Consider the following 24924-nt stretch of genomic DNA (forward strand, 5'->3'; position numbering starts at 1 on the left):
GGGTAGGGGGTGCTCTGAAGAGACAGCCTTGGGGGAGCGACTGGGGACAGATCCCCAGCCCTTGCTATGGGTGAGCAGTTCTGAGGTCTGGGAGGGAGGGATGAGGTGGTCATGGAACTGGGATCGTCTGGAGGGTAAGAGCAGGACCTGGGTCAGTGCGGAGATTGAAGCCATGGTGCAGTGCTAAGAGGAGGGGCCCTTAGCACATTGTGAGGGACAGCCCCAGCGTGATTGTGACCCGCTTTCTCCCGGCCAGGACCCTCTAGCTCTGTGGACACTGTGGGCACAGTGGGCTGGGGGGGCCTAAGGGCCCTGGTGGCCCTGGGGACGGCCATGGCCATGGCTGAGCGGCCACGGCCTTGCTGGGCCTATCACAGCCCCAACCACAACAATTGCCAGGACGTGGGCAACTCCATCCTGTTGCTCTTGGGCCTCATCATCTGCATTAACATTGGCATCAACATGGTGACCCTGGTCAGGGCAGGGCCAGGCGGGAGGAGGGTGCTGGTGGGGCGACTGGGAGAGGTGGGATGGGCCTCGGGTCACTGTGTCCCTCCCCTACCTAGCTCTGGAGCCGACTCCGCGTCATCTTATACCGAGTGTTCTGTGCCATCTGTGAGAAAGGTAAGCAGAGGCGGGCAGGTAGTGTTGTTGCAGCCCCAGCCTGAGGTCGCGGTCCTAGGCCGGCCCCTTCCCTTGCACCTCTCTGCTCCCAGCTGCTCCCATTGAGCCCTCCTCCCTTCCCCAGCCCCCGTCCAGTCTCTCACCTCTTTTTAATCTGCAGAAGCCCCTAAACCGCCCCCCCCACCTGAGAAGCCAGCTCAGCCCTCGAAGCAAGGTGTCCCGGAAGTCCACCTCCGATGCACCATGGACCCTGTGAAAATGACCGTGACCCCTCCACCGGTTCGCCGCCATCGCCGCCGAGGCTCTCCCTCACGCCGTGCCCACCGCCCCGTGGTTTGGGCACCTGACACGGATGACGAGAAGGTCTCACCTCAGCACCCAGCAATCTGCTCCCACCACTGTGACGGCCCCAAGAACTGGGAAGGCTTCCAGTCCATCCAGGGCGTCTGGGCTCCCTGGACTCCAGACGCTCTGGAGCCGGCTCCCCACACCATCCGCTTCCAGTCAAACATAGAGGAGAGGCCCCACAAAATGGACTTACGATCGGAGCTGGGCCTGGAGGCCTACGTGTACCCTGTCAACCCCCCGCCTCCCAGCCCTGAGGCCCCGTGCCACAGGAACAGCGGGGCGGGGGCAGAGGCGGGCGCGGAGGCCGAGGCCGCCCAGTGCCAGGCTCAGCCCGCCCCTCCGCCCATCCTGGGCCCCGCAATCGTTCCCGAAATTCCCCGGCGCCGCTCCTCAGTCCGAATAGTGTATGATGCCCGGGACGTGAGGCGGCGGCTTCGGGAGCTGACGCGGGAGGTGGAGGCCCTGGCCCGCTGTTACCCTGTAGCCTCTGGGTCCAGCACTGCTGAGGCAGCAAGTAAAGACTGGGTGTATCGTTTCCTGACTGCAAGGTGAATCGGAGCGGGGTCGGGAGCAGGGGGGGCGGGAATAAAAAGGAGAGAGGCCATTTATTTTATGGTGGGGTGGGGCGGGGGGTGGGTAGGGCCCACAGAGCGCCTGGAAGCCCTGGTTGCTAAGGGAATGTCCTCCCTTGCAATGGGACCCACAAGGCTCTGAGGACTCTCACCAACCTGTCATCCTTGCAAACCCTGTCATCAGTTTTCTCCCAAGCCCTTCTTTGTTCCTGCCTCTACCCTTTGATTGATGGGTGTTTTTCAAAGAGGCTCCCCAATCTGGCCCTGGGATCCCTGGGCAGGAGAGCAGAGACACCCCCCACCCACCATGGCCCGGGCTCTTCAGAACTCAGGTTCAGCATGCAGCCACGGCTGAAGTGCTGCTCCCTCTCCGGCCCTGGTTTCTTGGGGGAGGGATGCCTGAGGGTAAGGGTACCCAGGCAGGCTCAGAGCACCAGAGGAAACGTTAGGGACACTCAAGGACTGGCTCATGACAACATCACTCTGTGACCTCACTCTGATTAGCCCACCCTGTCACCAATGTGGCTCAGGGAGATCACATGACTCGCTCATGGCTGTAAAGACATCCAGGATCAAGTTCAAGGCTGCAGACACTCCATGCCCCTGCTCCTTCAGGGAGATGCCCCTTGCTACCACGTCAGCCGGGCCCACCAGACTCTCCCACCTTCCTCAGTTTGCCACAGGAACTCAGAATAATCCACCCACTGGGCAGCAGGGAACTCGGGCCCTGCCCTGCTCCTAGCTGGCTGGGATCCCGTGTGTGCACACACAACTCAGGAACAAGGGGCCTCGAGTGCTGTACCCCACCTTCCATACTAGCTGTATTCCTGGAGTCTGAGCAGGCAGACTCGGTGTGACTCTCCCTCTCTGTTCATTTACATTCGGCTAGGGTTATTGATCGCTCGTTCTAAGCTCAGTGGGAATGGGAGGGATCTTCCAAAAGTTCATGGGAATACAGAGGCTGGCACTGTGCACAGTGGGCTAAGCTACCACCTGCAACCCCAGCACCCTGTATGGGTGCCGATTCAAGTCCCAGCTGCTCCACTTCCAATCCAGCTCCTTGCTAATGTGCCCAGGAAAGCTGTGGAAGATGGCCCAAGTCTCTGGGCCCCTGCCACCCACATGGGACACCAGGAAGAAGCTCCTGGCTTCAGCCTGGCCCAGCCCTGGTCATTGTGGCCATTTGGCGCATAAACCAGTAGATGGAAGATCTGTCTCTCCTTCTCTCTCTCTGTAAATCTGCCTTTCAAATAAATAATTTAAAAAAAAAGATTCGTGGAAATACATATTATGAAAAAAAAACTGTGTAGATATCAAAAATATTTTTCAGCAAAATAAACTTTTAATTCCATTTCCCATATCCATTTTGAAGCTCCCTCAAATACTGAGCCTCTGCTGGGTGTTGGAAGGCATGGTGGGAACTGCTCACTGGCTTCTACTCTATTTCTACTGAGGAGTCCACTGTGCAAACCACTGACTGGTGGTCCCCAGTGTGCTGCTGCCACCCAAGCCCAGTGAGCAGAGCTGCCCTCTGCATTGTGACTCCCGGTCACCGGCCTCATTATGACCTGACGCCCTCCCCAGCTGGGAGGTGACCCCAGGTACCAGCATGAGTGCAGTGTGGGTCGGGGCCGGCGGGGGGGGACTGGCCCCGGTGGCCCTAGGATCCCCCCCACCACCACCATGGAAAACCAGCTCTGGCATGACAACCTGGGGTGCTACAGTGAATGCCAAGCAAGCCCGCAGGACGCCGAGGAAATCCTGTTCGTGCTCCTAGGCCTCATCATCCTTGTCAACATCAGCATCAATGTTACCACTGCGGTCAGTGATGGCTGGGGATCTCCACTAGGGAGGAAGGGGGCTGAGAGCAGAGTGGCTGCAGCCTGCATCTGCAGGAACGGTCTTTATTGGGCGGGGTGAGGGGGAGTGTCGAGGTGGCCCACCGGCCTTCACTCCCACCCCACTCCACCCCCAGATGTGGCAAGGGCTCCAGAATATCTTGGACAGGATGATCTCCTGCATTATTCCGAAAGGTAAGGATGGCAGCTAGACAGACAGGGACCTGCACACACACACCCCGCCCCGCCCAAGACCCTGAAACCCCAGCCCCGTTCCCAGGCCCGTGTCTTCTGACGATTGCCCTGACCTCGAGAACTCCGGTCTTTCCCCCAGATGAAGTTCAGCCAAGCGAAAGTCCACCCAAAGATCCCCCGGCCAAGCCCCAGGACGTCCACATCCACTGCACCCTGGACCCTGTAAAGGTGAAGATGACCCAACCCATACACTATTCCTCGTCCTCCTGCCACCGCTTCCACAACCGTCGCAACAGCCGCAACCGCACCAACAGCCGCGGCCGCCGCCGCAGCCGCCGCCAGGGCATGCCCCTCTGCAGCCACCAGCAGAGGCCGCAGAACCCCAGAAGATTCCCCCGGGGCCGCCCAGTCTTCCGCAACCAACACCACGGCTACAAAGTGCCGAAGCTGCGGCCAAAGCCCTTTTTTGACCTGGAGGACCGGGACTCCTGCCTGGAGGAGGAGGAGGACCTGTCCTTCCCACACTCCAAGTACCCACGGAGGGGCTGGGGCGGGTTCTATCCGCGAATGGCCCTGCCGCCCTCCAGTGTGGGGCTGTGGGGCCGCCAGGGTGGAATCTTGGCCAGCCTGCCTCCACCGTCCCTCTACCTGTCTCCTGAGCTGCGCCGCTTGCCCAAACGTGTGGAGGCCAAGTCTGAGCTGAGGCTGCAGTCCTACGGGCCCCACTGCTCACAGTCCCGACAGTGGGGTAACGTGGAGGCCGAGCAGTGGGCCCCATCTCCACCACCGCCCCGCCGGTTGCCTCCCAACCCCTCCTGGGTCCCCGGGGGGCACAGCCCTTACTCCTCGGGGGGACAGATACTGTATGACTCCTGGGACCAGCGCCGGCGTAATGCGGAGAGCTCCGAGCCCCCACCTGCCTTGGTGTCACGAAGCTCGAGGCCCGAGGCTCAGGGCCACCGGGAGCACTACTCCCCCCAGTCCCATGGGCGGAGCCTCCCTGGCCACACCCACAGCCAGCCCAACCACAGCCCCCACCCCTCCACGGGCCACTTGGGCTACCTCTCCCGGGATTCCCACGAGATGCGCCGCCGGGCAGCTGACTGGGCTGAGGCTCTGCCTGCCCGGCACCCTCTCACCACCTCCACCTCCCTCACGGTTCTGGGCGAGGCCTCATACCAGCGAGCCCCAGCTGCCAGCTCAGTCCTGCTCCCCCACTCCTCCCAGCCCATGTCTGAACTCCAGGCAGTTGATCCAATCCCACCCCCAACCACATTCGTCCCACTCAGCCGGACCCCGGGGGGCAATGCCAGCTACCAGGTGTACGACAGCCTGGAGCTAAAACGGCAGGTGCAGGAGAGCAGGGCGCGGGCCAGCTCCCTGCCACCACCTTCCACCTCGACCTCCAGGCCCTCTTTGCACAGGAGCCGTGCAGGGAAACTGAACTGACCGGCAGGTGGGACGGGCGGTAGGGCAGGGCGTGCAGAGAGGAATAAAGAGACAGAGTCCAGGACACGCCGTGGTGGTCTGTGGTTTTGGAAGCGCCATTCCTTCCCCGAGCCTGAGTCCCTGCACTCGGATTCCTGAAGCCAGGGTCCCGTTCTCCGCCTGAGACTGCCCTTGGCTTCACGGCCACACTTCTGCCAGGAGAGCCCCTCCCGGTCCCATAGCACGCACTACGTGGATCTGCAGCAGCAGACTCCAAAGCCGCTGTCCTCTGGACACCCACCCTGTCTCTCTGCTCTCCAAAAGGGGGCTCAGAAGTTCAGGCTCCTTCAAAGACACCAAAGTCAGAATCAGACCTGGGGGCTTCCACATCTGGGCAGACCCAGGCCCAAGGCCCAGGGTAGGGCAGGAAGAAGGCCGACAAGAGATTCTAGCCTCGCCTCCCCACAGCTCCAGGCTCAGCCCCGGTCTCAGGAGGGCTCAAAGGGTGACAGGTACAGGATTCACCACGGAATGATGGAGCTAGGGCGTGCCTGACTACCTATGCCGCAGGGAGGGAACGACTCAGGGCCAGGGGATGGGGTGCCCTGGCCCCCAGGCCCTGTTTGCCAATCAGGGCTCAGGTTACACTCAAAGCTGATTACCAGCCGTCCTCTTCCGCCACCTCCCTCATTGTGACCCCAACCACCTGCCCCATTATGACTCAGTCCTTCTGCCCCTCCCCCACCAGGGGAGTCTGGCTCCTAGTGAGTATGTGGGGGCCAGGGGGCCCAGGTAGTCCTGGGACCCCAGGCCATGGGTGAGCGAGCCCACCACGGAGCCCAGGTGTGTTCTGGCACCAACCCCAGAAAATGCCAGGACTTAGGAGACTCAATTCTTCTGATTCTCGGCAGCTTCATCTTGCTCAACGTGGGGATCAATGTGGTGACTCTGGTCAGGGCGGGGTCTGGGCAGAGCGGGGGGGGGAGCTCTGGAGTTTGGACAGGGCTGAGGTGGGAGGGCTGCTGGGATGTGGGCGGCAAAGGGCTGGACTTCAGGGCTCACCCTGCCCTGCTCCCCTCAGCTCTGGAAGCATCTGAAGAACTCCTTGCGGATTCTTTTCCATCATTTTTTTCCCAAAGGTGAGTGGACCCCAGCACGGGCTCTCGGAGAAGCAGGCCTGTCCCCTTTCTTCTCTCCCCATCCTCGCCCTCAGTTTCTCAGGGAGCCCGGCTTTGTCCCGTCTCACCCCTCCCCGCAGACAAGCAACCCAGCGGGACCGGCAGCCACCCGGTGTGCATGCGCTGCGCCACAGATCCCAAGACCCTGTGCTCCAGAATCTCCTCCCGCTTCCACGGGCGCACGAGCTTCCTGCTGGGGCACCACGAGCACCCTGACTCCTGGACGCCAGACACGAACGAGGAGAAGGTTCCCAGGCTCTGGATGCCGCCTCCCTGTGCACATGTTGGGGCTCCAGAGGTTCCATGGGCACCGTGGAAGGAGGGGATGGCGGGGGCTGGGGAGGCCCCCCAGGCCTCAGCCTTGAAGGCCCAAGCCGCCTCGCTCTCCAGGCCAGTGTCATCGTCCCTGTTCCTGAAGATGAGCAAAGTGGACATGGTTCCGCTCCGCTTGCCTCAAGAGAGCAAGACAAAGGCCCATGCGCCAACCCAGTCCCATTCCCATTTCACAACGAACACCCCCAGCCACACTCAGACTCACTCTCCAGCCCACATCCCTGAGCAAACCCACTCCCAGACCCAGGGCCTTGAGCCCACTGCGGCCCCCACCCCTGCCGAAGCCCCACCCCCGCCCCCAACCCCTAACCCAGCAAAGGCCACAGCCCCTACCTCAGCCCAGGCCCCGGGCCACACCTCAGCCTCTACTCTGGTCCAGGACCCAGGCCACAACACTGCAGACCCTATCCCAGCCCAGGCCCCAGCCTCGGACCAGAGTCCTAAGCGTAGCCACTCCCAGGCCCACAGCCCCGAGCACACCTCAGTCCAGTCCTCCTTCAGGGTCCCTGCGAAAGCCTTGGCTCACTCTCAGGGCCACGACCCAGCCCACACCTCAGCCCAGGCTTGGACTGACTCCCAGGCTCCTGGCCCTGAGCACACATCAGCCCAGGCCCCAGAAGGCACCACAGCCCATTCTCAACAAGTCCACACTTACAGCCACACCCCACTCGCTGCCCCAGCCTCGGCTTCAGCCCTTCCCCCAAAGCTTGCCCCAGCCACGATGCCCGTCCTCACTCCTCCACAACCAGTCCCTGTCCCCGTCTGTGGCCCAGCCTCTGCTCCATCACTGGTCATGGCCCTGACTACCACTTCAGTGCCTTCTCCTATCCCTGCCACCGCCCACACTCCTGTCCTAAGTCCTGTTCCCTCTGCCCTGCCTGCCTTCAACCACGGCCTCTCCACTGGCCACGTGGTCTACGATGCCCGCAGAGTGAAGCAGAACATCTTCCATATGTACACCCCCCAGAACTCTGGGTGTCCCAGAAAGGACTTGAGTGTCTTCTCCAGGTCCCAAGACGGGCAGGGCCTGGTGAGTCCGGGGGTATCCGAGCAAACATTAAAGCCACGCAGTGGGGATTGTGCCAAGCCTCCTTCAGCACCTATCCTGGGCTACCTGGAGTTGGGGAATATGGAATGGAAGGTCTCCGACGATGCCAAAGACAAGTTCTCCCAGCCCAAGAAATTCTCTTACTGCAGCTTCCAACCTTGCAGTTCGGAGAGGAAGAGCTCCCAGGCTCCAGTCTACCCCAAGTTCCTGGTCTACTCTCAGGATGCTGCATCCTCTAAACCTTGCTTCCACTCTCCCACTGCTACACAGAACTCACTGTCTGCCCTTCCTCCGCCATGCACGCTCTCCTTGCCGCTCGTTCCTCCCAGAACCTACGTGGTCGCAACCAACCATCAGAAGCCCTCCACCTTAATTCAAACCCACACCCTTTTCTCGGCCTCCAAGCTGCCTCAGTCTATCCCACCTTGCCAATTCCCCATCCCTCCTCTGTTCTCCACCACTTCTCAACCCCTCGTCCAACCCCAACAACCTGAGCTTCATGAGGGTCTCGGCCTCATCCAAGACCCTGGCCACCAATTGACCTCAAGCCCTTCCAAGGACTCCAGAGTTCCCAGGAAGCCAAGCCTTACCCAAAATCCAGGCCTCCACAAGAGTCTGAGTCTTGCTCCAGATCCAGGCCTCCCCAAGTTCCCAGGCCTTTCTCAAGACCCTTACCTCTGCAATAATCCAAGCCCTTCCCAAGACACGAGACTACATAAGAATCCAGGAACTGTCCAATATCCTGGCCCCCAGAACAACGTAGGTCCTACTCAAGATGCCGGTGTCTTTAGGAACCCGTGTCTCACCCAACCCTCTGGCCTCCATAAGAATCAACCATTTACCCAAACTTCTGACCTTCAGAGTGCAGGCTTTGTGCAAGACGCCGGCCTCTATAGGAATCATGAACTAAACCGAGACGTGATAGTCTGCAAAAGTCAAGATCTCTCCCAAGCAACTGACCTCCAGAAGGTCCCAGACACTTCTCAAGTTTCTGGAGGTTATCAGAATACAGGCAACGTCCAAAATCCAGAAGTCTACAGGAGCCTGGGCCTCACTCAAGAGTCTGGACCACAGAAGAGTCCATATCTTGCCCAAGACCCTGAAGTCAACAAATCCTCGGGCCTTCCCCAGGAATCTGGTCTCCTCAAGAGTCCAGGCCTTGTCCAAACCTCTGGCCTCCCAAAGGGCCCAGACTCGGGAGACTATAAGAATCCAGGTGTTACCCAAGATCCTGGAGTCCGAAGGGACCCAGGCCTTTCGGAAGATTCAGGACTCCGTCAGAATCCGGGTCTTACACAAGTCACTGAAGTTGACAGAAGATTTAACCTTGCCCAAGATCCCGGAATTTACAGGAGCCCAGAACACAGCCAAGACCCTAACCTCCACAAGTACCCAGGAATTAATCAAGAGCCTGGTCCCCAGAAGGCCCCAGCCCTTACCCAAGACCCTGTAATCTCCCAGATTCCAGACTTTACCCAGAATTCTGGCCTCCACAAGGATTTGAGCCTTAACCCAGATCCTTGCCTCCACAAGAACCCAAGAGTTGCTCTAGGTGCTGAGTCTGTCCAAGTCTTGGATGCACATCTGACCCCAAAGCCAACACTCCCAACGAGGAAGTCATGTAGACCCGAGAAGGTGCCCCAGGAGAATGCAGAGCAACACATATCCTGGACGTCTGTTCCCATCAACCAAACCCCTTGTCCTTCCAAAGCCCAGCTGGTCTCTACTGACATGCAAACCTTCTCAGAAGTGCCCGTACTAATTGAACTTCAGCCATCCTCCCGGCGGGTAGGCAGCCAAGACTGGGTATACCGCCCTGTGGACACAGTTCCTTCAGCCTGCCAGAACTACCGCCAGATGTCTATGCCTCCCAAAATCAACTGGAAGTCCCACTGCCCTGGACCAGGTCCCCGGGCAGGACATGTGGTCTTTGATGCCCGCCAGAGACAGTTAGCAGTGGGCAGGGACAAGTGTGAAGCTCTGTCTCCCAGGCGCCTTCGCCAAGAGGCACCCAGCAACTCAGGGGAGACCATCAGGGAGTGGGGATATCAGAATGTGATGAGGACCTTGGACAAAGAGGGGTCCAAAGTGCATCAGGAATAAAGATGCGAGAGAAGTGTTCTTTGTTTGGTTGATGACACCTGCCCCAGCCCCAGCCGTCACACTGGCGACCCACAGTGCCTGAGGAGGGCGGTCCCTCCTCCAGGCTTCCTAGCTAAGCCCATCATCCTCAAGGTCCTAGAGCTGCACTGTCCAACTCAGTGACCACCAGCCATATGTGCTTATTGAAAAATAAATTCAAATAAAATAACATTTAAAACTCAAGGGGTAATGTTTGGTGCAGCAATAAAACCGTCGCTCGGGATGCCTGCCTCCCTTACCAGACTTTCTGGGTTTGAGTCCCAGCTCTGCCGTCCATTCCAGTTTCCTGCTAATGTGGACCCTGGGAGGCACAGGGGATGGCTCCAGTGGTGAGTCCCTGCCACCCTTGCGGAAGGCCTGACCGGGTTCTGGGTCCTGGCTTTGGCCTGGTCAAGCCCTTGGCTGCTGCTGGCATTTGGGAAGTGAACCAGCAGATGGGAGCTCTGTGTGCCTACCTTTCAATGATAAGAAAACTAAGTTAAAATTTTAATTTTAAAAAATAAATCTCTGTGCCTCAGTCTCAGGATCTGCATTTCAAGTGCTTGTGTCTATTGTGTTGGACACCACTGTTTCATTCAGGACAGTCCTATCATCACAGAAAACTCTGGTCTGTTGGAGAGGACTGCTTTAGAGAATTTTCTCTTGCCACCCATCTTTAACATTTTTAAGTTCCCACAGAGCCCAAGGATCATAGTTCTTGTTAGGGTGGTTCCCTGGGGAGGACGGGAGGTGTGGGGGGGGAGCTGATGCCTGGTGACCCCATACTGTGAGCAAGAACCCGGACTCCAGTTCTGACCTTGGCCTCTCTGTACAACCAGATGTATAGAAAGCTGCCTTCCCATTCTTGGCCGTTGTGGTGCACCCAGTCCTCTGGTTGTTGAGGGTACTGAGCTCTCTTTGTTAGAGTGGAACCCCTGAGGTCTGGGTTTCCCATACAGAGCTTCGGATTTCGGGAGACTCCTTGACCGCCCTCTAATTGCTCTCGGCATCCCTGTGTGATTCTCTTGTCCATAGTCTTAGGCCTCTTCCACCCTGGAGACAGAACATGGGCAGAAGGAGCATACGCAATCCTGGCCCGGGCTGGATGGGGCTGTGAGTCTGCTCCTGGCTTCCTATCTTTTTTTCCTGTGCTCCTGGCTCCTGGCTCCACCATCAAACACCCCCAAAACTGATTGGAGAAGTGGCTATAGGGTCGTAAAACTGGGTTTGCTCTCCCGATGGTCAGCAAACCAATCGCTGACACTGAGGTAGTGGTGAAAACAGTGTTATTGCAAAGCACAGGGCAAGGAGTCAGGCAGCTAATGCGTAATCCCTGGACTCCCCAAGGGAGTAAAATAGTAGGGTTCAAGATTAGGCATGAGCACTGCATGATCACCTCGTGCGCAGGCCTCTGGTTGGTCCACAGGGCACATAGTCTTCCTCTGATTGGTCAGTGATGGGGCCAGCATGCTTCCTTTGGTGGGCTCAAGTCTGTCCAGGCAAAAGGGTGGATTAGGTGCTAGAGTCTTTGATCAGGGTCTGTGAGTTCCTGCAAAAGTTCTCAAAATAGAGGCTAGGGGTTGGCGCTGTGGCATAGTGGGTAAGGCTGATGCCTGCAGTGCTGGCATCCCACATAGATGCCAGTTTGAGTCCCAGCTGCTCCACTTCCAATCCAGCCCTCTGCTATGACCTGGGAAAGCAGTGGAAGATGGCCCAAGTCCTTGGGCCCCTGCACCTGCATGGGAGACCCAGAGGAAGCTCCTGGCTCCTGGCTTTGGATTGGTCCAGTTCCAGCCATTGTGGTCATTCAGCAGATGGAAGATTCTCTCTCTCTCTCTCTCTCTCTCTCTCTCTCCCCCTCTGCCTCTCTGTAACTCTGCCTTTCACATAATTAAATCTCAAAAAAAAAAAAAAAAATAGAAGCTAGTGAGGTTCGTGTTGTGGTACAGCAGATTAAGCTGCTGCCTGCAATGCCAGCATCCACATGGGTGCCTGTTCAAGTTCCAACTGCTCCACTTCCAATCCTGCTCCATGTGAAAGCAGCGGAAGTGCCCAGGCCCCTGCCACCCATGTGGGAAATTCAGATGAAGTTCTAGACTCCTGGCTTCTGCTTGGCCTAGCCTGGGCCATTGCAACATTTGAAGAGTGAACCAGTGGCCGGCGCCGTGGCTCACTGGGCTAATCCTCCGCCTTGCGGCGCCGGCACACCGGGTTCTAGTCCCGGTCCAGGTGCCGGATTCTGTCCCGGTTGCCCCTCTTCCAGGCCAGCTCTCTGCTGTGGCCAGGGAGTGCAGTGGAGGATGGCCCAAGTGCTTGGGCCCTGCACCCCATGGGAGACCAGGAGAAGCACCTGGCTCCTGCCATCGGATCAGCGCTGTGCGTTGGCCGCAGCGCTCCGGCAGCGGCGGCCATTGGAGGGTGAACCAACAGCAAAGGAAGACCTTTCTCTCTGTCTCTCTCTCACTGTCCACTCTGCCTGTCAAAAAAAAAAAAAAAAAAAAAAAAAAGGAGTGAACCAGTAAATGGAAGATATCTCTCTCTCTCTCTGCCTTCAAATAAATTATTATTATTTTTGAGAGTGGACAGTGAGAGAGAGAGACAGAGAGAAAGGTCTTCCTTTGCCGTTGGTTCACCCTCCAATGGCCGCCGCGGCCAGCACACCACGCTGATCCGATGGCAGGAGCCAGGTGCTTCTCCTGGTCTCCCATGGGGTGCAGGGCCCAAGCACTTGGGCCATCCTCCACTGCACTCCCTGGCCACAGCAGAGAGCTGGCCTGAAAGAGGGGCAACCGGGACAGAATCCGGCGCTCTGACCGGGACTAGAACCCGGTGTGCCGGCGCCGCTAGGTGGAGGATTAGCCTAGCGAGCTGCGGCGCCGGCCTGCCTTCAAATAAATTAACTAAGGGGCTAGCATTGTGGTGTAGCTTGTAAAGGCGCTGCCTGAGACACCAGCATCCTATATGGTGCCAGTTGAGGCCCAGCTGCTCTGCTTCCCATCCAGCTCCCTGCTAATGCACTCAGGTCCCTGCAACCATGTGGGAGACCCAGAAGAAGCTCCTGGCTTCATCCTGGCCTAGCCCTAGCTGTTGTGGGCATTTGGAGAGTAAACTGAATGGAAGATCTCTCTCTCTCTCTCTGTAACGCTGCCTTTCAAATACATTAATGGAAAAAAAAAAAGGAATAGAGATTAGCATTGAGAAGATAGCTATGTTAAGTGATTTTTTTTTTTTTTTTGACAGGCAGAGTGGACAGTGAGAGAGAGAGAGACAGAGAGAAAGGTCTTCCTTTGCCGTTGGTTCACCCCTCAATGGCCACCGCGGTCGGCGCGCTGCGGCCGGCGCACTGCGCCGATCCAAAGCCAGGAGCCAGGTGCTTCCTCCTGGTCTCCCATGTGGGTGCAGGGCCCAAGCACTTGGGCCATCCTCCACTGCACTCCCGGGCCACAGCAGAGAGCTGGCCTGGAAGTGATTCAAGGTCGCTTACCCCTGTTTCACCCCCTTAATGAGTTCATCTTTACAGAGGAACCCCAACAAAGAGATATGAACAGCAAAGGCACCAGGGGTGAGGGGCTTGGGATCGGTTCCAGCCTGAGTTTAAGCTGCACTGTGGCTCTTTATTCCCGACCCTAATAACTGGGGTTTTGCCATGAAAAGGAATTTCAGTAACTTCCTGCCCTGGATCATTTTCCTTTGCTCAGCCAGGAGTTTGCTCTGAACTTGATCTTCAGTCCAGGTGACTCTTGCACGTTCACATCTGTGCTGCAAAATCCTAAAGTGTCAGAACCAGTGCTGTGGCGTAGCAGGTAAAGCCGCCGCCTGCAGTGCCAGCATTTCATTTGGGCACTGGTTCGAGTCCTGGCTGCTCCACTTCCGGTCCAGCTCTCTGCTATGGCCTGCGAAAGCAGTAGAAGTTGGCCCAAGTCCTTGGGCTCCTGCACCCACGTGGGAGACCCAGAAGAAACTCCTGGCTCCAGCCGTTGCAGCCAGTTGGGGAGTGAACCAGCAGATAGAAGATCTCTCTCTTCTCTCTCTGTCTCTGTGTAACTTTGAATTTCAAATAAATAAATAAACTTTTTTTTAAAATCCTAAAGTATTATCCCTGCCACAAATCATGCATCTGAGGTGGGCATCATTCATTTGTGTCTTCCAAGACCCAGATGTCCATTCTTGCATCACCATCTGTGTGTCCTTGCCTCAAACTACCACCAATGATTCCAAGAAGAAGCCCCCCAGGGGTCAGTGTTGTGGCGTAGTGGGTAAAGCCGCTGCCCTGCACACCGGCATCCCATATGGGCGCTGGTTCACATCCTGGCTGCTCCACTTCCGATCCAGCTCCCTGCTATTGGCTTGGGAAAAGCAGCTGAAGATGGCCCAAGTGCTTGGGCTCCTGCCGCCCACGTGGGAGACTGGGAAGAAGCTCCTGGCTCCTGGCTTCAGCCTGGCCCAGCCCCGGCCCTTGTGACCATCTGGGGGAGTGAACCAGTGGATGGAAGATCTCTCTCTCTCTCTCTCTCTCTCTCTCTCTCTCTATGTCTCCCTCCCTCTCTGTAACTCTTTCAAATAAATAAATAAATCCTTTTTAAAAAGATGCCGTGTGGCCAACACTGTGGTATAGTGGGCTAAGCTCTGCCTGCAGCACCAGCATCCTATATGGGCGCTGGCCCTAGTCCCAGCTGCTCCTCTTCCTATGCAACTCTCTGCTTATGGCCTGGGAAAGAAGTAGAAGATGGTTCAAGTGCTTGGGCTCCTGCACCCACATGGGAGACCAAGAGGAAACTCCTGGCTCCTGGCTTTGGATCGGCGTAGCTCCGGCTGTTGTGGCCACTTGGGGAGTGAACCAGTGGATGGAAGACCTTTCTCTCTGTCTCTCTCTCTCTCTGCCTGTCAAATAAATAAATATCTTTAAAAATAAATAAAAAATAAATTAACGCCTCCCTGCCCAGCCAGGCAGCCCCTTTCCAACATTTCCTTGGTTCATCTCTGATCTTGAAAAGTCGATGTGACCCTTCTAGGTTTCAGCCTCCTCCTTTGCAAAGTGAAATTATAATCGCATGGAAGAACCCTCTTGGATCCAAGTGACCATGGGCTCAGCCGCTCATACAAGGGAGCCAAGCGCCCCTACGTATCCCCAGGCCCTAGGGTATTTTCATTAACATCCAGCTTTTTATCCCTGGACTCCAACCCCAAGGCATGTTCGTGTGGGTTCGATCCGGGCTTGGAAAAAAAAAAAAAAAAAGCTAGTTTATCGCCACAGAAACTACAACTTCCATCCGGCACCACTTCAGCGGAACGGGAAAGGAAGTGGGGGCGTGGCTCCAACGCCCGGGTAGCGCGGGAAACAAACTACAACTCCCAGGGTAACGCGAGATCTCAGCGGAGCGAAAGAAGTGGCTGGACTCTGACTGGAGGCGGGGCCCAGCCGGAACAACCTCAACACCCTCCAGAAGGGGCGTGGCCTAACTGGAGGGGCGTGGCTACGTGGGCATCAGGAAGAAGTCACCTGTTGACTCGTTCTACCCTTTCTCTTGCCTACCCTTGTGGCTACCGCTGAGGGGGAATCTGCAGACCAATAAGCCTCTTCCGAAAGAGGTAAGGGGAGGTGGACAAGGGGCGGCGGCGGCGATGGGCGGCTGCCTTCCGTAGGAGGGGCCCCCAGCTACTTTTCACCTGCTGAGTCAGGTGAACTGGTTCACGGGGGTGGGGACCTGTCTATGAGAAAAGGGCACGGACGGAGGAGGTATTTGTTTATTTGGAAGACTAAATCTTAAGAAACCATCGTCTGCAGATCCATTCGTGGACTGTGGGACCCTCGGTGGGCTCCGGGAAGAGGGAGGAGGAACGGAGGCCACTTTCTGGCAGCAAAGGAAAACACCCGTGTAGGCTCTCGGCTGCCCGTGTTTCCTCCAACCCGAGACGGCAGAGCTGCATGGCTTCCACGGTCTGGGCAAGTGCCCCCTGGTGGGGCCCGCCGCCCCCCGCCCCAGCCCGGCCGCTCACGGACATCGACTTCTGCTCTGGGGCGCAGCTGCAGGAGCTGACCCAGCTGATCCAGGAGCTAGGTGTGCAGGAGAGCTGGAACAACGGGCCCAAGCCGGGAGCCGACCTCCTCCGGGCCAGGGATTTTGTCTTCTCTTTGCTTGGTGAGTAACCCTTGCCTATGGGACTCGCAGCTCCCACCCTTTCCACTCGCAGCCCCAGCTTTGGGCCAGGTCCTCACGATTCCTTCTCTTCTCTTAGGTCTCGTCCACCGCAGAGACCCCCGCTTTCCTCCCCAGGTAGAGCTCCTGCTGCTACGTGGTGGAATTCGCGAGGGTTCCCTGGATCTAGGGCATGCACCCCTGGGCCCCTACGCCCGGGGGCCTCACTACGACGCTGGCTTCACACTCCTGGTGCCGGTGTTTTCGCTGGATGGCACCGGGCAGGAGCTGCAAATGGACCTGGAATCCTCTTCCGCTTGGCTCCGCCTGCCAGAGCTGGTGTGCGGGACCTCAGTCCGGGAGGCCTGGCACGATTGCCTGGGACCCCCAGTGCCAGGAGGGCAGGATTCCGTCCACCAAACCGAGGACAAAGGAAGTCCCACGGACTGGCAAAGCCCGCTGTACCAGCCGCAAGGTTACCTCACTGAGCCTGAGGCACACGTGTCTTTGGGAGATTCACCAAGTGACGTCTTAGGGCCCGAGTCACCTCAGCCTGACGTCACTGATACTGGCTCTCCCGCACCGTTGAAAAACCTAAATAGTGATGTCACCAAGGCAGCCGTCCAGAGCGGAGTCCCAAAGCCATTGGAGGCTCAGGAGGCGTGGCCCACTCTGTGCCCCACGCAGGTGGCCGCCTGGTTCTTTGCTACACTGGCCGCGGTCGCCGAGTCCCTAATCCCGGTGCCAGGAGCGCCACGCCTGGTGCACGCAGCTCGCCACGCCGGTTTCACCACGGTCCTCCTGGCTACGCCCGGGCCCCCGCGCCGCCTCCTGCTCTTCGACCTGATCCCCGTGGTGTCCGTGGCCGGCTGGCCCTCTGGAGCTCGGAGCCACTCGTGGGCTGGTCCACTGGGCTGCGAGTCGGCCTCCTTCTACCTAGTGCCGGGTGGCGGCACCGAGCGACGGGGCGCCTCCGAATGGCAGCTCTGTTTCGCCCGCCAGGAGCTGGCGCTCAAAGCGCGCGTACCGGCGCCGCTGCTGCAGGCGCACGCGGCGGCCCAGGCGCTGCTGCGCCCGCTGGTGGCGGGGACTCGGGCCGCGGCGCCCTACCTCCTGCGGACGCTGCTGTACTGGGCGTGCGAGCGGCTGCCCGCGCTCTACCTGGCGCGGCCGGAAAATGCGGGCGCCTGCTGCCTCGGGCTGCTGGACGAGCTGGGCCGTGCGCTCGAGGCCGGAAAGCTGCCTCACTATTTTCTGAGCCGCCGACAGCTCAGCGCTGGGGATGGCTCCCCTGCGCTGCTGGGGGCATTGGTCCAGCTCCGTGGGGACCCTGTCCAGGCCCTGCGAGCGGCGGTGGAAGAAGCCAAGGTTGCCCGCAAGGGGGGCGGCTTGGCGGGCGTGGGGGGCGGGGCGCATTAAAGACGCTGCTCCTACCGGCGTGGAAAACGCTTCTTTCCACTGGCGATCGCGACGTAGAAGGCACTGGTCACCCCTCGCCCAGGAGACAGACTGCGCCCCGTGCCCACCGTCCAGTTCGCAGTAGGCTTCCCTTCAGGTCCTCATGCCCCCGCCGGCCCTGCGGCTCCAGCCACTCTCCAGATCTGCCGACAGCACCTCTCCCTCCCGGATGCAGCCTCCCGCAACCAGCCCTCCCCACTTCTTTTAGTCTTTTATCTTCGGAGCCCGTACAGATGGGAGGAATGTATTTGCTGACAAAATGCGGAAGGCATTGGGGTATGGAGACCAAGGACTGATCAGTTGGATTAAAGAGGCCAGGTTTCGCCCCGGGCTGGGTCTCATCCCTACCCCCATGTCTCCAGTTCTGCCCTCGCTTCCAGACCGGGCATTAGTGTCCCTCTCTTCATTCTCCCCGTGGCCGCCATTCCATCTCTGCGAAGCCCAGCCTCTCCCCCAATCCACAGCTCCGCTAATGAGGCCTCCTTGTCCCTCTCCCTCTGAACCCCGAGGCAGGAGGCCTGGCCTCGCCTTGCCTGCCTGCGGGACAGTCCCCACTCCCTGCCGCCAAGGAACCCCTGGGTTCCTCCCGCCCGGCTTCGCCCCCCTCTTTCCCGGCGTCTCCGCCCCCTGCCCCGCCCCCGGGCTGGCTCTCGGAGGAGGGGGAGCTGCTCTCGCCGCCGCCGCCGCCTCAGCTTCCCACAGCCGCTGCCGCCGCTGCCGCCGCTGCGCCTGGTCCAGCCTCCAGGCCCAGCGCTGTGACTTCGCCGGACCGGGACGCTTTGAGGAGACACCCTCACTCCTTCCCAGGGGTCCCGGACGCCTAGCCGGGCGTGGGGGGAAGCTCTGCTTGCGGGGGACAGGGAGGGAGGAGCCTGAAGCCGGAGCCCGCACCGCCCGCCGCCCGGATCAACGGGACAGGACAGGTTGAGGGGCGTCGGGGAAAGGAAGAGGGGGTGCTGTAGGCAGTCCCTGGGAGGACGAGCAAGCGCGGTCGCAGGAAGCTCTAATGAGCTCTGACTTGTAGGGGGCCTCTTCACATTTGGGGACTGGTGGCAACGTGGGTGCACTTCTCTCTGGGGGGCTGACTGGATGGGAGGGCGTGGGATCTAGACAGCGCAAGCTGTCATAAGGGGCAGTCCAGGAAAAAAGAAAGTGCTCATTCGGAGGTGACGGGGGCCCTCCAAACTACCACACCTGGGGTATCCATTAGGAAGGGCGGATTTGGAGGTGACTTGGAGAGGAGTGGAGGGTGACAAGGTGAGGAGAGGGTCTGTGGGCAGCTGGAGCCCTGTGCTATTAGAAATGGGAGTGATGGAGAAGAAAGGCAGTGTCCACCCAGGGGATCTGGGACCTGCTCCTCGCTGAATCCGGACAGCCTGTGTTCTCCCAGATATATTTTGGGGGGGGGATTTCAGTGGGAAAAAAAAAGTAGGAAATCATCTCCATTGAGAAGGTAGCAAAGGAGGGAGCACCAGCGTTGGGTTCCTCTCTGACATTGAGAGTTGTCCTGTGGGGCTGGGACGAGTTGATGGCCCCGAAGCTGGGACCCACACCTTTCAGATTATCAGAGTAGATCTGGCAGGAGTGTGGGCTCCAAAGCAGGGGGGAGAGGGAAAACTGGAGCCTCCTCTTGGGAGATCTTGGCTTTGGAACCCAGGGCGTGGAGACACACACCAGAGAGGAGTGAAGAGGAGGATTTTCAGTTAGGGGCAACATTCCAGGTGAGGGAAACCAAGGAGTGCATAGGCGGCGGGATCAGGTGGAGCCAGGATAGGGCCCAAGGGTGGGTGCTGGCGGCCACAGCGAGGACTGGGGCTTGCCTCAGGTCCTGTGGGTGGGGCGGTGAGCTGGGGCCAGGGAGTGGAGAGCATGCCCTGGTGAGCGCGCTGGTTTGGGGGTGTCTCCTCCTGGGGCGCCATGGCGGCGCTGGCCAGTAGCCTGATCAGGCAGAAGCGGGAGGTCCGTGAGCCCGGGGGCAGCCGGCCGGTGTCGGCGCAGCGGCGTGTGTGTCCCCGCGGCACCAAGTCCCTCTGCCAGAAGCAGCTCCTCATCCTGCTGTCCAAGGTGCGACTGTGCGGAGGGCGGCCCACGCGGCCGGACCGCGGCCCGGGTGAGTGCGGCTGGGGCGGGGGTCTCCGAGCCTGGGAGGTTGAGGCCAGGGACTCCTTAGAATGGGGCCCGGCGAGGGGGCGGGGAGTCCCAGAGTGGGTCAGGACCACAGAGTCCCTGCTAGACCGTGCCTCAGTTTCCCTTCTCTTTTGTCCATCACCCCGAGTCTGTGCTTTCGAGGGCAAGGGGCTAAGTCTGGCGCCCCGATGCCTTGCAGCTCCGGCCCACCCCACCCCCCAGCACCGGAGTCCCCACCCCCACCGTCCTCCGCCTACGTGCCGGTTCTCGCGATTCTTTCCGTCCAGAGCGGAGGGGCCGGGGCGCGGTGGGGGGGGGGGGTTCCGGACGCCTGGGTCACCCCGAGGGTTTCTGCGGTTCCGGCCGCCCCGCCCCCGCCCCGGTTCTCCCGCTTCAGCACGCCCTGGCTCGGTTCCTCCTGGTCTAGCTCGCCTGGCTCGAAGCCAATCTCCCCGGCTCTCCCCCGGTGTCCTTGCGGCCACCACGCCAGCAAGCCCCTCTGTGGGCCCTCCTCCCGCGAACTGAGCTTCAGGAGGGGAACCGGGCATCCCTCCGCATTCCCCCCGCGCGACTCCAAAACCGGGTCCCACTGGCTCGGGGGACCTTGCCAGGAGGAACTGAGGCACAGTTCTCCACCGGAGACTGGCGCGGAGACTTTGTGGGGGGGGGGGTCGTACCACCTACAAGGGGAACAGGGAAGTCGGCAGAGAGCAAGCAAGGGAGGAGGAGAGTTGTGAGGGTTAGTGTGTGGTCCCCGTCCGGGTGTGACAGCCAGGGAGTCCTTCTAGTCCCGCTACAGCCGGCTTCCAGCTCCCCTGGGAGTAGCCCCCTCACTCCCTCCTCACCCCGCCACCTGCCGTCCACAGTGGTACGGTCCGCAGCCCACCCTGGGAGAGGGACACGGTCCACACGTGACTCATCCTGCCACTCCATCTCCGCGGCCCCCTTCCCCCATTTCTTTGATATGGCATGGAATGTTCCCCACCCCATGCGGGTTACTTGAATGTAGGGGAGAGGCTGAGCCTCAGGGAGAGCTGGGCTCCTGTGGGTGCCAGCAGATTGACAGACTGACAGACAGACAGATTGGTCAGTGTCAGACAGGCGGGAGCCTGGCCAAGGGGAGGCCCGCGCCAATCCAGCAGCAGCCGCAGCAGCAGGTGCTGAGTCAGCGTCAGGCCTGGCCCCACCCCCACCCCTAAGGGGGAGCCCCTACCCTGTGGTCACCGGCCCCCTTCCCCCCACATTGGCAAACACTGCCCCTCCAGTAGCTGCCTGCCTCCCTCTGTCCCCTGCCTTTGGATGCTTCTCTTCCCCTCCTCCTCCATCTCCCCTCCCCCTCCGGTTGAGCTGTACAGTAGGAATTAAGCCATTTAAATAAATTTCAATAAATTAAACGGAAAGTGCGAGGTTAGAGGAAACAGAGGGGCCCACACCCCGGCTTCCCCAGCAGTCAAGGAGAGGTGGGCTAGAGTTGGCTGGCAGGATAAGAAAGCTGGGGCCGCGGGACCCCCTTCCTCTGCTCCCTTGCGTTTCCTTCTCCTGACCCTGCCAAGTGTAGCAGTGTTTCTGGGAACAGAGATGTCGTTTCCAAAGATGAATGTCTCTCTCTCTCTCCTCTCTCTCTCTCTCCAGAGCCTCAGCTCAAAGGCATCGTCACCAAGCTGTTCTGCCGCCAGGGTTTCTACCTCCAGGCGAATCCCGACGGAAGCATCCAGGGTGCCCCAGAGGACACCAGCTCCTTCAGTGAGGGGGGAGCCAGCTGGGGGCGGGGGGGGGAGCATGCGGGCAGGAGGTGGCAGTTGTGGCCCCTCTTCAGCTTCTGTGGCTTGCAGGCTCTCTGCCATGGATTGGGGGAGGGGGTGTGTGCTGGGGCAGCTCAGGTGCAGTGAGAGGCCTGGGTATTCATGTCTCCTCTCTCCACTCCCAGCCCACTTCAACCTGATCCCCGTGGGGCTCCGCGTGGTCACCATCCAGAGTGCCAAGCTGGGTCACTACATGGCCATGAACGCCGAGGGGCTGCTCTACAGCTCGGTGAGACACTGAGGCTGAGGGGCCTGGGGTACCAGGCACTCCCCCACCTGTCATCATACTCAACTACAGACATGGTCTGGTGGGGTTTTTGCAGCGCGAGTCCCTCGCCCTCCAACTTTGGCTGCTGTCACCACTGTCCATCCCAGAGCACCTCCTGTAGGGGCTGTCCGAACCCCCGCTGTTCACACAGCCCCCCCAAATACTCCCCGGCTCGTGAGTGTCTCATGTGTTCCGTCCTTTAGGGCCCCCACTTCTCATCATTCCTCCTCCAGACTTTGTTATTACTCACTTCCCCAGAGGCTTTCAGGACCGGGTATGGGGAGGAGATTGGGGATGGCATTGTGGTACAGCAGGTTAGGACACCCGCATCCCCAGCAGGTGCCACTTTGAATCCCCACAGCTCTACCTCCAATTCAGCTCCCCGCTGGTGTACCTGGGAAGACAGCAAGAGAATGACCCAGGTACTTGGGCCCCTGCTACCTATGTGGGAGAGCTGCATGGAGTTCCAGGCTCCTGACTTCAGCTTGGCCCAGGCTCAGCTTTTGGGGCCAGTTAGGGGGTGAACCAGTGGATGGAAGAGCTTTCTCTCTGTGTCTCTCCCTCTCTGTCACTCTGTCTATCAAATAAATAAATAAATCTTTTTAAAAAAGGGGGGGAGGATATTATTGCATGACCTCCAGAAGTCTAGTTCTTTCAAATTTTTTATTAAATTATTTATTTTAAATGATTTATTTTCACTTTTTTTTTTTTTAAGAGATGGAGTGGGGTGGGGGAGAGAGAGAGACAGACAAGACAGACACAGAAAGATCTTCCATCTGCTAGTTCATTCATTCTCCAAATGCCTACAGCAGCCAGGGCTGGGCCAGGCTGAAGTCAGAAACCTGGAACTCAATCCGGGTCTCCCACAGGGTGGCAAGGACCTGAGTATGTGAACCATCATCTGCTGTCTCTCAGGGCGTGAATTGGCAGGAAGCTGGATCGGAAACAGAAGAGCCAGGACCTGAACCAGGCACATCAATGCCTGTGTGAGATGCCGATGTCCCGAGTGGCATTTTGAGCACCAGGCCAAATGCCGGCCCCCTAAGTCTAGTTTTCTTTCTTTCTTTTTTAACTCCCAGGGGCCTACCAGGCTATTCCTTAGCCTCCCTATAGCAGTTTCTGCATGGACCCAGGAGTTGCCCTTCCTTTCCCTGGAATGCACTGGATTATATCTTGGACTCTTCTATTCAAGGGCTTCCTTCTGCCCAGTGATGTGTCGTTTTGTTTCTCTGTGTGTGCCTCTCTGGGCCTGTCTCCACAGCCGCATTTCACAGCCGAGTGTCGCTTTAAGGAGTGTGTCTTTGAGAACTACTACGTCCTGTATGCCTCTGCTCTCTACCGCCAGCGGCGTTCTGGCCGGGCCTGGTACCTAGGCCTGGACAAGGAGGGCCGGGTCATGAAGGGAAACCGAGTGAAGAAGACGAAGGCCGCTGCCCACTTTGTGCCCAAGCTCCTGGAGGGTGGGTATGCACCCGAGACAAGGTGGGCCACGTGGGAGGGTGTGGGTACCTAGGGAGGGCTTCGGCTGCAAGCGTTAAGGGGGCCTTTAGCCTTTGATGGTTTGGGGGACTCTCCTCCTTTGGGCTGGGTCTAAGGGAGCAGGTAGGGGTAGGAAGCCCTGTCAGAGCACTGGTCCTGCTGGGTCTCTCTGTGCCTAACTCCCCTTCTCTGCTCCTCTCTGTCCCCTTTCAGTGGCCATGTACCGGGAGCCTTCTCTCCACAGTGTCCCTGAGACGTCCCCATCCAGTCCCCCTGCACCCTGAAGGTAGTTCCTGGATTCCAGACTCCCTGCACTCTCAGGGAGCCAGCCACCGCCAAGCCTGTCTCCCAGCCCTGCTCCCCACCCAGCCCTGCCGCCACACATATGCCCTAGGCAGCCAGGTCCCACCAGGTGCTCTACCCTGAGGGAGCCCTAGGGGCTGGCTGGGACTTCCGGGGCTGCTGGGACCCTTAGACCCGAGGGGCCCGGGAGGGGGTCGGAGAGAGGGGATGCCTGAATATGGGCCTGGCTGATTGCTACTTTCTTTCCACACTCCCTCCTCCCCCCACCAAAGCCTTTTCCTGAGATGGCACTGGGGCTTCCGAAGCTGACAGAGCCCTGGCTCAGCCGGTGCCTGGAGCCCCGTGTCCCTTTCATTGCCACTGAGCCATAGATGTATAGGTCCACTGGAGTCAGGATTCGTTTCCTTCTGTCCCTTCGCTACCTTCTGCCTTGGTCTGGACAGACTCTGGAGCATCGGACACCCCCAGCCAGGGCCACTTCTGCACCAGGGCTTTGTGCTGGAACCCAGGCGTGCCGCCAGGCTCCGTTCTGGTTCCCTCAGGCTTCTATCCTTGACCCAGATGGACCCTGACTTCCAAGGACAGAGAGGCCGGAATGGAGCCCTGTGTCGCTGTTGGCCTTGGCCCCAACCAGGACCAACCTCAGATCTCCACAGGTTTAACCTTCTTATCCCAGAGATACCCAATTCTAGAGCATGGTGTTCTAGACCTTTATGGAGCCATACTTTCTCCTGACTCTCAGCTCTAGGACATGGACCCTGACTCAGCCCTTCTCTCCGGCATGGAACTGGGGCCTATATAGCCATACTATTGCTCTAGCCTAGAGTAAGTTCCAGACCCCCACCCCCACCCCCTAGTGATACATATTAGAGATGAGCCCTGGAAAGGACCCAGCTATGATTCATAAAGAATTAAGTTCTGGATGAATCGAGAGCCACTGCTTCTTTTCCCTGGACAATTTTCTAAAAAGCTTGTTCTTCCATATAGGATGCTAACCTTATTTTTACATGCAGTTTCTAGTCCCTGCAATGCAGCTGGGGGTCCTGCCACAGAAACAGAGGATTGTGGAAGGGTTCCTGGCTCCTAGTAGGGAAACGGGGGTGGAGAAGGGACCAAAACCCTGGCACGACTGAACCTGGGTCTGCGCCGGGGGGGCCACGAACACTTAGCTACCTCAGCAGGAATTCCTTCTAGGTCCCCTTTAAAGCTGAGGTCTTTACGGTAATGGGTCCAGGAAGAGAGGACAAAAGTAAGTTTGTTCTAGAAAGAAAGGACAGAAGCCTTGAGTGTCCCCCCTCAGTGAGGAGACCCCAATTCAGCAATAAGTCCCTTCCCTTCCCCCTACAGGTCAGACAGGCCAAGGAGGGGAGGGCTTCTTGGGCTAAGACCATGTACACCCCAGAGCTTCTAACTGAATAGACTTGCTTTACTTTATAGCTTATAGCCTCAGCTGGGGTTCAGGTACCCCCCCCAAAAAAAAAGCCTGCCTGGATTTTTTTGGAAAAACGTGGAGAGTGAAGCATGGACCTGGGAAAGGTCGGAAGACCACTAGTGCTCTAGGGAGACTCCACGTGGAACTGAACAGGAGAGACGGGGCTCTGAGAGAGGGGCTTGTGCTCAAGGGCAGGCCACTTTTCCTCAGGAGCCTGTACTTCCGGCTTGTTG

General features: G+C 58.8%; 6 protein-coding genes across 8 annotated transcripts; all 6 read left to right on the top strand.

Moving 5' to 3' along the window:
• Positions 1 to 93: 93 nt before the first annotated feature.
• On the top strand, positions 94 to 2886 carry SPEM1 (spermatid maturation 1). Its single transcript, XM_002718990.6, has 3 exons — positions 94 to 474; positions 567 to 624; positions 785 to 2886. The coding sequence occupies exons 1-3, from the start codon at positions 334 to 336 to the stop codon at positions 1522 to 1524; spliced, it is 939 nt and encodes a 312-aa protein (XP_002719036.1). The 5' UTR covers positions 94 to 333; the 3' UTR covers positions 1525 to 2886.
• A 341-nt stretch (positions 2887 to 3227) lies between these two features.
• On the top strand, positions 3228 to 5026 carry SPEM2 (SPEM family member 2). 2 transcript variants are annotated; one of them, XM_089318325.1, is made up of 3 exons: positions 3228 to 3365; positions 3520 to 3586; positions 3723 to 5026. In XM_089318325.1, exons 1-3 carry the CDS (start codon positions 3228 to 3230, stop codon positions 5024 to 5026), a joined length of 1509 nt encoding a protein of 502 aa, XP_089174451.1. The 2 variants fall into 2 exon arrangements, with proteins under 2 accessions (XP_089174451.1, XP_002718851.1); XM_002718805.6 differs by having other exon boundaries at positions 3520 to 3577; positions 3717 to 5026.
• A 792-nt stretch (positions 5027 to 5818) lies between these two features.
• On the top strand, positions 5819 to 8105 carry LOC103351472 (uncharacterized protein SPEM3). Its single transcript, XM_089317013.1, has 5 exons — positions 5819 to 5956; positions 6087 to 6144; positions 6264 to 6672; positions 7375 to 7470; positions 7970 to 8105. The coding sequence occupies exons 1-5, from the start codon at positions 5819 to 5821 to the stop codon at positions 8103 to 8105; spliced, it is 837 nt and encodes a 278-aa protein (XP_089173139.1).
• A 234-nt stretch (positions 8106 to 8339) lies between these two features.
• Positions 8340 to 9667, top strand: LOC149121237 (uncharacterized protein SPEM3-like). Its single transcript, XM_089317014.1, has 2 exons — positions 8340 to 8426; positions 9026 to 9667. The coding sequence occupies exons 1-2, from the start codon at positions 8340 to 8342 to the stop codon at positions 9665 to 9667; spliced, it is 729 nt and encodes a 242-aa protein (XP_089173140.1).
• A 5471-nt stretch (positions 9668 to 15138) lies between these two features.
• TMEM102 (transmembrane protein 102) lies at positions 15139 to 17339 on the top strand. 2 transcript variants are annotated; one of them, XM_002718804.6, is made up of 3 exons: positions 15139 to 15274; positions 15471 to 15825; positions 15923 to 17337. In XM_002718804.6, the coding sequence occupies exons 2-3, from the start codon at positions 15612 to 15614 to the stop codon at positions 17239 to 17241; spliced, it is 1533 nt and encodes a 510-aa protein (XP_002718850.1). In that variant the 5' UTR covers positions 15139 to 15274; positions 15471 to 15611; the 3' UTR covers positions 17242 to 17337. The 2 variants fall into 2 exon arrangements, with proteins under 2 accessions (XP_002718850.1, XP_017204379.1); XM_017348890.4 differs by having other exon boundaries at positions 15156 to 15274; positions 15566 to 15825; positions 15923 to 17339.
• A 593-nt stretch (positions 17340 to 17932) lies between these two features.
• On the top strand, positions 17933 to 24740 carry FGF11 (fibroblast growth factor 11). Its single transcript, XM_002718803.6, has 5 exons — positions 17933 to 19390; positions 21040 to 21150; positions 21335 to 21438; positions 22739 to 22937; positions 23170 to 24740. The coding sequence occupies exons 1-5, from the start codon at positions 19198 to 19200 to the stop codon at positions 23238 to 23240; spliced, it is 678 nt and encodes a 225-aa protein (XP_002718849.1). The 5' UTR covers positions 17933 to 19197; the 3' UTR covers positions 23241 to 24740.
• The last annotated feature ends 184 nt before the right edge of the window (positions 24741 to 24924 follow it).

Source organism: Oryctolagus cuniculus, chromosome 17 (genome assembly GCF_051225735.1).
Source record: "Oryctolagus cuniculus isolate XC-2025 breed Fujian yellow rabbit chromosome 17, ASM5122573v1, whole genome shotgun sequence".
Taxonomy (NCBI): Eukaryota; Metazoa; Chordata; class Mammalia; order Lagomorpha; family Leporidae; genus Oryctolagus; species Oryctolagus cuniculus.